Here is a 12,125-nt window from a genome sequence, read left to right as displayed (position 1 = left end):
GGAAAACAATATGAATAAACAATATGCTATGGCATTCTGTGAAAGGGCTGAAGACTGCGTTATTTGTTGTAAATTGTTAAAAACATAAACATATATATTGCCAAATTTCATCGAGATGTCATTGTTCAAATATGGCTGCTTCGAATATACTTGAAAAGTGAGTAATCCCGTTCTTGAGTTCCAATATATAAGTTTAAGAAAAGATCAACGGTAATTATAATATAGGATGAAACTGTATGCTAGTTCGATTTTAATTTTAATTTGTGACTCGTTTTGAGATCTGAATATATCTTATTGTTTTGACGCTGTGATTTATCAAAATAGAAAGAGGCACGACAACGCCTGAGACGATTGTCCTCTACTGAAACGGATGTATGGAAGAAAACTAGCATTTCCTGAAAGTGATTGTTTATTTCACATAATTGCATACACGCTTTTTTAATCTTTATTTTATATCTAGAAATGGCTGTGGTGTGTATTTTTTTATTATGAATATTTTATTTTCCTTCGCTCCTAGCCTTTGGCGGAATTAGTTTTAAGCGCATACATTTTTCCAATTGTAGCTAGTAGATGGATGGGAGATGAATGGCCAGTTTTTTCCACCTCCTGCTGACCATCACCTCACCCTTAACCAAAGGTACATGACATTTTGTGGCCAATCAAAACCCCGGAGAGTTTTGGTATCGTCACAGAACGTCCTTCTCATACAGAACAGAATACCAGTCCAAGGTCAAGGTTTCACCGTCAAGGTCAAGTTCATCGACAATCCACAACGTAAGTGGCTATAAGTGTTGTTATATTTAATATTATCTTGTTATTTCAGCACTGATAGACACGTGACGTGTACAAGTCAGCATTGTTATAGACACGTGACGTGTACAAGTCAGCATTGTGATAGACACGTGACGTGTACAAGTCAGCATTTTGCAGGACATCGATGTTTCTTTTTTAGTGTATCGTTCCTATAGGAAAGTGCATTACGTCGTTTGTACGTTTTTTGTCAGTAGTAATATAGTGGACGGTCTCGATTTACTTGTTTGCTGTTAACTAAAGCAACAGCCAAGGTTATATAAGGACGATACATGAGGATAACACCATCGAAAAGAGAGAGCAGAGAAGAACGAAAATAAAATATATTACTTTCATATATTCCAATTAAGCAGGGGAGGTCACATTAGTCGCCTCCCATGCTAATAATAATAGTATAAAGAGACACGTTCTTCCCCCCTAACCTGCAATGTTGATCGCTCTCGAATTTCCCGTCATTCCATTGCTGGGCGAGTAAAACCGCCGTCATACCTGCCAAACTTCCCCATGGGATGTTTAATCGGAAATGACATAATTTGACATTTTTATAAAACATACGTTGCAATTTATACTCAGTCAACAGCTCCATAAGCAGCATGACTAATAAACATGATTATACATATTTGTACTGTCCCAGGTTATGATATTTACGGGAAATCATATTTCAAGCACTCCGTAAGTGAGATATTTATCCCCCTTAGCACTTCTTCATGACGTGAAAACCATTCACAAGATATAAACAAACGATTTCTTTTGGCTTTTTCTTTCGGCTTTTCATACATAACTAACGATATAGATCATAAAGCGGAGCTAGGTCCTGGTCGTTGGGTGAAATACTAAAGGGTTGCACATTAGACGTATAACTACACAATAAAATACTTTCAAACTCCACAGCAAAAATGACAGCGGAAAATTGTAATGCTTACTAAATACCTCCGCAGAGCTTATGACAAAAGAACGTACTCATTGGTTTTGTGATGAAGCTTTTGAATTAAATTAATATCGTCGGTTCAAAATCAATTGGAACTACAACGACAACAATGACTGCTTTAAGAAAAATTGGACACATTCTTATATAACAGTGTCATTGAAGATAAAACAAGAATTTGTTTATTTTCCCCAGCATGCAATGCGGTATCAATGTTCACCCAAGGCGTGCATACAATCAAGAACTACGGACAACGTCGGAACTGTTCCGTCTCGATTATCTACCCTGAAATGGTACACCTGGTGTCTGTCGATGTGGGCGTGACCGCTAAGATGAACGAAGTTGATAGTGACCTCGGACTTTCAGATCAGGTACGATAACACTAGAGGCAGACCTTTTGGCGACTGTCGTGTGAAACATGAAATTCAAACGTCTGAACGCAAGGTGTAAGTAAAACCATTGGAATATACCAAAATTAACAGGTATATATTGTAAAAGCGCAATCGAGAAGCTAAGTCATATTTGAAATGTCGACTAAGCTTAGACAAATTCAATCAAGATATAAAAAGTCCTCTACTGTCATTCCAGGAGGTTGCTTGCTGGTTTGTTACCCCGATATCGATTTAATTTTGTCCCAAGTTAATAGCGCGATGGAGTAAGATATCGTGAAGTGGCTTGGGTATAAAAGAGATGATTTGAGACCGACTTTGATGCGTTCGTATAGTGTCGAGGTCGTCTTTGCCTGTCTCCCAATCGGTCAGTCATACATTACCCATTCCTATTCATTGAAAGACTTAATGCATAGCATGTCACTAACTACTTACAGTAAAACAATTGTTATAGATTGAATTGACAATCAGCCAACACGATTTTTTTTTATTTTAAAATAATATAACAAATCTTATATTTTACAATTCTAAAAACTTGAAAATTCTTTTTAAAATGATATAACTAAGCATAACAATTTTTACTTTTCAGGTTGTTCTATTAACCCTTTCGTTTGATTGATGTAATTTCCTTTAACGTGTTTTATCTACCTTTTATTGGCCCTAATGCCCTTCTCTGTGTTGATGGCGCGTTATGACTGTAGCTACTAACTAACTGGTCGATAGTGAACTGTGTATAGCATTAACTGAAATATCCGTTATATTGGCGTTTACACGTACAATTTAATTACCGAGGGTAACTTATGAGGGATTGAATTGGGTTTTGTACAAACCCATTTTTATGAGAAGTATATAGCTTTATAAAGGTTATATCAAATTATTGATATCAATTTTAAGAAAAAAGCATGTAGTTACTTTTTTCTGGATGTATAAAAGACTGATTAGAAGAAAGCAATTACAACGAATAAAGGAAAACAAGTTTGAAATTAACTAAATCGAAATTTTTAGCATTGAATACTTTCTTTGCTTTACCGTATACGTCACCCACAAACCGGAAGTTTAATACGTATTCCCATGTTTCGTATCGTTGTTGATTGATTGCAGAACAATCTCGTTATGTCACCACTGCCGCTACTAATGATATACTTTGAGAGAAAAAGAACTTGCTTGATTATACTCACTATCAGTACGATGTGTAAGACGGCACAGCAATTCAAACAAAGAGAGTGGAAATGGTCAGAAAAAACCCTTTTTCATGTGCACTCTACCGGGACTTATAGTCTGCATAGTGTGACGTTAAATATTCACTAGAAATATGAAGTAAGAGGTTTTTTCTAAACATTTTCTGTATGTTGGTAGGAATGGATTGGTAAAATATTCATGTAACACAAAAATAAGTGTTTCTATGTGACGTTTCGATGACTAGTATGGTATGTACTCTGTCACCTTCAGCAGACAAATGACAACCGAGCTAGTCATTGAAACGTCACATATAAACACTTACTGGTTGTGTTACATGAATCTTTTCATAATGAAATTAGAGGCATCTGTTAGAAACACACTAGAGAAAGAGCATAGGACAGTCAATCAAGATTGTTTAACGCTCTCAGTGAATATGTGACAATTGCGTAGGCAATAATACTATTTCAAAATCGAAACGCTTTTTTATTCATAAGTAAATTCAATGCCATGGTGTATACCGTGTCTCGTATGTGAAGTGTTATTCGCGTTAAGTGCAGTATGTTATCGTATTGCAAATTGTATGCCCTTGAAGCCGTTATCAATCTGTCCTTGCATGTACTGTTCACTACTGAAACATCCAAACTAGTCTACAATACACTTACGTTAAATGTAATGGCAGTCAGTCACAAGCATATTTCATTTTTTTCGTTTGTTTTACAATCCTTTCCAACCGCCATATATATCTTATCCCGTGAAATAAACAGCATTAGGACTGATGAACGTGATATGTTTACTCTACAAATGGCGAAAAAGTCTGAAGCATTTTAAAGGACCGTACAGATCGTGGCGATTTCTTCCCGATCGGAAAGTGGAAGCATGCGTAAAACGTTGCTTTCAGATATAATAACCATTATCGATGAAAGAGATTCTTCACACGTGATGGTGGGTGGTCATGTTTATCTAATCTCTTTAAGAGAAATTAAGAATGTAAAAAAATATCAAGCCAAATTTGTACTTTTATAAAATTTGAAAATGAAATTCAGAAAAAAAGCTTGAAAAAAATACCACTCCTCGAATATTTCTATGTTTAGGATTAGTTGTTCCTCGGGCTGGCAAGGATTGCAATGTGCTCTGTATTCGTTGTGATATCTCGTTTGCTAAAATCTGCATAAATGTAGCACAGCTACGTTGTGTTCAGATGCCGTGATAATACCAATAAAGCATGTTATTGAAAACGCTGTATTAGAAACCGTAGTGATCAGGATTAATCCAGAAGCCATCATGTCCGATGATGAATTTGAAATTGTGTGAACAATGTAGCCATTGCATGCCTAACCAGTATTTAATACCATTTATTGTTTACCGGTTTGAGTTCGTCAAACAATGCGATCAATTTATTCTCATCTAAAGGAAACGTTGAACCTTGTTTGGTTTCAATTTCTTATACAAAGAATGATTTTGTATTTGTCAGTATAACCTTAGAAATCCTTCACCATGCAAAATAGATATCATTCCATGGAAGCACATCAAAGGTTTTCTTCTGAAATCCGATTGATTGTTGTCCGTTGATGCACTCTGTAGTTTGCAATAATATAATAATAATATACAATATTTGATATAGCGCCCTATCTAGCTAACCTTAGCCACTCTAAAGCGCTTTACTGTACATAGATATACAATTTATACAATCAATACATTTAGCATATACATTAATCAATACAATTTTGAGGAATTTGCAGGAGCTGCCTTATTAGGCGCTAACTACTAGTCCTATGCCACCTGGCTAATATCTCCCTATGTGTGCATGCCTGTGTGTGCGCTGGAGATGTATTGTGTATTGCAATAAACACTCAGACGATCAACATGAGAGCTACTGACCGTTACAGTGACTTTGGTGTACAGATGATACAGTAATGATTCTTTTATCGCTAGTGATCTTCACCATCGCCTAGATTTCAACCGTTAGACAACCTTTTCGCTGTTACTGTGTCATTCCAAAATATCTGTCTACATAACGACAATTGTGTTGGTTTCCCTCCTGCAGCTCTTTACCAAAACGAGGATGTCCCCCAGGGGACATTATGGTGAACGAATACATTTTGTCAACCTCATTTACCATCAAATAACTGTCCGTAGTTCTTTGCTGATCGTGAGACATTCTGCTATCTATTTGTTGAATTCAAGCCACCATCCTCAATATTCCAAAGACACTTTGCTTTCAATTTGTCAAATTCAAGCCACCATCCTCAATATTCCAAAGACACTTTGCTTTCAATTTGTCAAATTCAAGCCACCATCCTCAATATTCCAAAGACACTTTGCTTTCAATTTGTTAAATTCAAGCCACCATACTCAATATTTGCAAGACACTTTGCTTTCAATTTGTCAAATTAAAGCCATCATTCTCAATATTCGCAAGACACTTTACTTTCAATTTGTCAAATTTAAGCCAACATCCTCAATAATTTCAAAGCTGTTTCTATTTAATGTTACCTTTACTATTTATGGTATGGTTGCGTTTTAAATATTGCTAATTGGTAATAGATTTTCACAAGTGATTTTTTTTAACACTTAAAAGAACGTGTTAAGTGACGATCATTGTTGATCCGACAGGATGACATGTTTCGTATAACAGTTAGTATCTTCTTCAAATCAGATTATCCTCCAGGGCTATCTACCATATCACCATTGTACACACATATATATTCAATATCACATCAAATAAACCTTTCTTCCGTACATATTAAACTAAACTAGTCAATTTAACCATGAGTCGAAATTAAACAAAAATATATATTTACTGAATAGGAAGTATTACTGCGTATGCTGCCTCTATTAGCTATAGCTCTGGCGTTCTATCATTCCCAGTGTCGGGACAGTAGAGGGAATACTGACTACGTGGAGGTGATCGGTGGAAATGGGTTCGAAACTGACTCTAGCAACAGAAGGGAACTGGCCTGCGGACTCACCACTGGCGCTGGTAGGCTTACACTTTATAAACACATATGACTAATCCAGAAGAAAGTGTCTTCGTAAATTAACGCATTTATATTGATCACCCATTATATAACTGATATATCATACAGTATTTTTATATTTAGATAGAAGTTAAACACAGTATGTCTTCTAACTAGATATATAGTAAGCTAAAGAACTTGCTCTCTCTAGACATAACTGGTTTACTGTATATATACTCACCAGATATAATATTCTGTGTGCACTTACTGAAGGTACTCATTAGTTAAAGGTGATATGTACATAATATAATAGGTCATTAGGTCAAGTGTACATCATGAATATGTAATTCGAAACTAACCAGTTGCATTGTTTAACTTTAAATTCATGAACTTAAGGGGTTAAGCACCTTTTTTAATAACTACTAAGTATTGACATTGTAAAGATAAGGATTGAGCGGCATTTTTCAATATTCATGTTGACGTGAACGCAACTCGGTCACATATACATTTACCATGAATCCCTAGCGGCTTACGTACATGTATTTATGTAACCGATTTGCATTCATAACATCGTGAAATTATTACACATACTGTTCAATCCTTTTATAACGAGAAGTCTATGTACTCTTTTGAGTTAAGTGATGAACTGAATATATATAATCATTCAAGAGAAAACAAATAATTTCTAATGCAACAAGAATATGTTTACCATAAAGCCTTACTGTTGGTATTATATATCACACGTACTTAATGTTCTTCGTTGTCAGAGAGACGTGGAACCCCCGTCGCCTGTACCAATACTGTGATACGAATGGTGTCCAGTGGGGAATACTTCAACACTGTCACGTTTGTGTACACCCAGCCCACAGAGGAAGACCTCATGCGGGATAACGGCACGTGTTGAGGAAAGGTAAATAGGTCAAACGGTTTTATTAAATTTGAAAAGAGGCATCGTGAACAGAGAAATTAACACAACGACAAACAAGCTGATTTCATGTGAAAGTCGTCATTTTTCAATGAGTTAATTAGTTATTTTAGATAATGCTAGTTTAGTCTTCGCTTTACGTTTTTATGTACATCCATCTCCCCCTTTAACAGAGAAAAATATAAATGGATCCATACTTGTTTTTGAAACTTTTTCTTTTGTTATTTGTTGATAAAGTGCAAAATTTCTCAAGAAACATGGATGCCTCTCTCAAACGTACTGGGTTCAAATAAGCACATCCTCGAAATTCCAGGGGTTACGCTCATTAACTTTCCCTTCTCCCATGGCGAAATCGAGGGCACTTGGTTATACATAGGCCTTGCAGAAAACCGACTTTAAAGCCAACTAAGTTTACCGTTACGGTGCCGCGCGATTATATTGATGTACATCAAATTATCAAACAAATCTATGTGTTCATCCCAAAGGTGGTGCGTTGAGAGCCTTTGATTTCGTCATTATTCATTACAGGGTTGCAGAGAACGTTACCCTTGGAGAATCGCCTTTGTAACGCGTACTGATCCCATATTCATCGATAAATTACTTTGTTTTTGTTAAATATTCTATTTCCACACAACAGAATTGATGCATTTTACATGTTTATACATGAAGGCCATGGAACGCCCACTTAATCTAACACACGTAGATCATGAATAGCTCACCCTTCTATGTCATTTAGTTTGATCGGATTTTACAATAATTTGTTTTTGTTTTGTTATCTCCTCGGCTTACGCTTTAATTGTGACTTTTTATAGTAAATTGTTTTTCTCTTTTCTAATTCGCCGATATGTAAGAGACCTGCATTGTTAAACCATTAAAAAATCCATTCTGTCGATATCGCTGGATTTACAGACACGTACTCTATCATCAATACCATGTTTTGATTTATATCTATATGACACCTGTTTCGGCGGGAACGTCGCCTGAAAGAAAATCTATGTAGGAGAAAAAAGAATACACCGAGGTCAGGAATGTTTCAATGGGGACAGCAGGTTAAATCCGAGTTCTCCAGTGTCTGCTGCTGCTGATAAACCAACACTCTGCAGGTGGCATTTCCCGCTGGACAATTATCTTGCAGTTGTATATAATATGTCTCTTAATTTGCCGTAGCTGTAGGGGATGAGTTTCATATGAGAACCCCTCAGTCAATGCTAACTTCTCTATCTTCTATTTGCGATGAACAAATTATCAGTTATGAATATTTTGATTAAGTTGTTAAGTTAATTTGGAAACGCATGTGCCACCTAAATGATATCATTGTATGAAATCGTGACATTTTGCAAGTTATTGTACTACATATTTATTCTTGCTTTCTCCCGATGTCTTTGGGGTTAATCAAACAATGACAAGCACAGTAAGCCACAAAAAATCACGTTTTCAACAGACTTTCTAAATTGCAATTGAAAAAAATCGATCCATGATGATTAACCAAAAAATCTAGATAATAAGCGACTTATTTTCATTTTAGTTATTTCACATGCATATCTTCGAAGTCATGTAGATGGGAAGCCTCAATATTTTCCAATCCTATTTTCGATTGGAAAAAAGAATTATTGTTATTCAGGTTTTTTAATGACATTTATCGTTTTCTCCTTTTTTATCATATTGTTGCTATTATTCATCATGTAGTGTGATAGTAACCTTAATTCAAATAAAATGTATAAATATAAAATATGAACATAGAACACAAAAACATTATTCCAAAACTGATTCCAAACTTTTTTCATCATTTTTAAGTCGAACACAAGATCATTGATGGTAGATGTTATGATGCGTGTAACTAGATGCGCGGGGTACTTTTACGCTTATTAACCTTCAGGGAGTTTATGGGGGTTTATACTTTTATCTCTTGATTTGTTGTTTACTTTGTTATCTTTTTTTGTATCAATATGAGTTTGGATTCGACCGGGTGTATTGGCACAGATATTTTAACTGAAATAGGTTCAATAGTAAAAGATTCAGACATGATCCTTTATCAAACATTGTACAGAGGCTGGATTTAATCTGTGTTTATATGGTCTAGCATGTCTAAGGGGAAGATAGCATGACGGGGGCAATGATCGGGGTGTTTATAAAACGGATGTAGAAATTATCTGGTCATTATCCGTCGGGCCAAACAATACTAATCACCGTTTACCACGGCATTGCAGACAGTTATACAATAGAACAAAGACAAACACATTGTCAAGCGTGTATAAGACCAGTACGCAGATGGTATACGTGTATGAAGAACAAAGAACTTAATACTTCTTGTTTATTGAAACTGGGGTCGTTAATCGGTCTACAAGACATTGCATGCTTGACAATATGTCATGAAACATGAAATATTCTTTGATCTGTTGTGCTATCCTAGATAACGCCAACATTTCGTTGACACAACATGCCTGCAACACGCAAACAAATATACATATGTATAATTCGGTACAATGCACACGGTATATTACAAATGATATCAATGAACTAGACATTGGATAAATTGCCTTGATAACTACACCAAACTGTCACGTGGAATAAAGGCCACGTTAGCACGCAATATGACCACGCCTTGAACCAAAGCGTCACAAACATCAGACATTATCAACAATACACCAATAAATGTATAGATATATCCTTGAGATTACAGAGCCAGAGCAAAGTGAAACCTATTAATACGTGATAAATATTATATCAATGCACCGTCTTAAAGCAGTTGCTATATCGAATCAATTTTTTCCCCATGTGTTTGGCCCGCGATGGCTAGTTGGTTAAGGCATCTGATTGTCTATGCTCACTAGCCCTCCATTACTTGGTCACGTGTTAGAGGCCTACACGTTGCAGTTGCCTGGTACAGGCCGCAGCTCTGTGGATTTCCTCCGGGTACTACGGTTTTCTTCAATCACCAAAACCTGGCACGTCCTTAAATGAGCATAGCTGTTAATAGAACGTAAACGCAAGCAAACAAAACCAAATCTACGTGTGTAGTAAAACTCATATACAAGCATTAGCAGTTGCGTTAAATATGAACTGGTGCTGGGAGATGCTCATACGTGGGTAAGGATGGGTAAATTAAAAGAAAATTAAAGATATACGGTGGTAGACTGTGCTGATGGATTCCATAGTCCCAGACGTTTGTCGTTGCCGTGATAGCCACATCAATATCATTTGAGTAGTGCCAGAGTTCATAATACACTCAAATACACCATTTAATCATTACTAATTTGAAATTGACCGGTCATAAGTCATATAATTATTGGGTGTTATGCACCTCCCTTTCTGTTTGAAAAGTAGTTTAGACCGAGTTGTATTTCCACCTTGATGGCCCGTACCATCACCGATGAGTCCTAGAAGGACGAAGCAGCTGTACGATGATACCTAGAAGGACGAAGCAGCTGTATGATGCAGTGTGAATAACTTTTGGCTTACTGTATCTATAACCAAATCTTACAGGTCCAATCATGTGTGGGTGTTACTTTCATCCTTTAAGGTAGTCCTTTGTAACCATAACATAGTGGACCTTCGCTTATCGAAGGACTTAAAACCATAATAGAGAAAACCTTGTGAATAATACTGATGTTTACACGTTTCTATTCCTTGTTACTATATGTGTCTTGTTACTACATGTGTCTTGTTATTACATGTGTCTTGTTACTACATGTGTCTTGTTACTACATGTGTCTATGCTACATGTGTCTTGTTACTACATGTGTCTTGTTACATGTGTCTTGTTACTACATGTGTCTTGTTACTACATGTGTCTTGTTTCTCCTCTATTTCAGAGCCACAAGCATGGGACACGTTTGTTTCCACAGATGCTTACTCCTCGCCAGCTTTGTTGACAGATTCATGGAGCCGTTCGGGACGTGAACTATGAACTCTAAATCCGATTGACTGTTGAAGAATGGCATGTTGTACGCCCACGGAAGCCCTCATTGACATGCATCGTTGTATTTTTGTGTAACAAAGACTCATTTGTCAAAAGCAGATTAAAGAAATATTTTTAAAGTTGTCTTACTCGCTCTGTAAAAAATCTTCATTTACTGGTATCAAGCTAAAAGTTTGGAACTGCGATACCAGAATTAAAATTTCACGGAGAGCTGAAGCGTTTGGTTCGTTAGTAACCAGATACAGTGATGTAAACTTCGAAAAATCCAGTTTTTGTTGGACCACACTCTCCTATAGAATACCAGTACTGTATATCTTAAGTTCCGGTCAAACTAGGTTTCTACTACGCATAAAAAGACATAACGAAATCAAACTGCTTTAGTTAAGTGTTGCAAAAGTAAACGAATATAGCTTTGTCAAATCAATAATTAATCTTTATTTTGGTAAAAAAGTTGTTTTACGCATGCAAACCTCAAAATACCATTTGAAATATATCACAAACATCTTAACCAACGTAAAAAGCCACTATCAGTATTGCTTACTTCACCGTCCATTAGGAAAAGTATTGATCTCGTTATTCCGTAAAATAGTATAACTTGACAGGAATATGGAACTAGTGGCATGGGTCATATATGGTAAGAAAATAATTCAATCCACTAGTTTACACCTAAATCGTGTCAAATGTCACGCTTTTTAATCAGCATTTGCCAATGTTAATATTGCACACACACACATGTGTTTATGGGTTAGATGTTCGTATTTACTTGTAATACGTGAAAGTGACACCGGCTATTCCCGTGAGTAATTATGTTGCCAAGCATGATTAAAGAAACTGATATCACTATGTCGTCTTTCAAAGAAAAGCACATCATTCATAGTATGTTATCAAAAGCTGTAATGAAAGTGTCAGTATGAATGGTATCAAGGTCCTATATATTTAGACCCACTACCTACATTGATGATATTGATAACAGCAAAATACGGTACAGAAAAGGAAATAAATCAGAACATGTGAGCCATAA

General features: G+C 36.0%; 1 protein-coding gene across 1 annotated transcript in view; it reads left to right on the top strand.

Moving 5' to 3' along the window:
• Positions 1-11,303, top strand: part of LOC110458889 (corticotropin-releasing factor-binding protein-like) — a 46,545-nt gene extending 35,242 nt beyond the window's left edge. Inside the window, exons 4-8 of the mRNA XM_021510856.1 lie at positions 564-774; positions 1,931-2,106; positions 6,172-6,283; positions 7,028-7,170; positions 10,998-11,303. Of these exons, the coding sequence (XP_021366531.1) occupies positions 564-774; positions 1,931-2,106; positions 6,172-6,283; positions 7,028-7,164 (636 nt within the window). The 3' untranslated portion in view covers positions 7,165-7,170; positions 10,998-11,303. The remainder of the gene's footprint in view (positions 1-563; positions 775-1,930; positions 2,107-6,171; positions 6,284-7,027; positions 7,171-10,997) is intronic.
• Positions 11,304-12,125: the final 822 nt, after the last annotated feature.

Source organism: Mizuhopecten yessoensis, unplaced genomic scaffold (genome assembly GCF_002113885.1).
Source record: "Mizuhopecten yessoensis strain PY_sf001 unplaced genomic scaffold, ASM211388v2 scaffold1311, whole genome shotgun sequence".
NCBI classification, from domain to species: domain Eukaryota; kingdom Metazoa; phylum Mollusca; class Bivalvia; order Pectinida; family Pectinidae; genus Mizuhopecten; species Mizuhopecten yessoensis.
The sequence above is the reverse complement of the archived record's forward strand: the minus strand, read 5'-3'. Positions and strand labels throughout refer to the sequence as shown.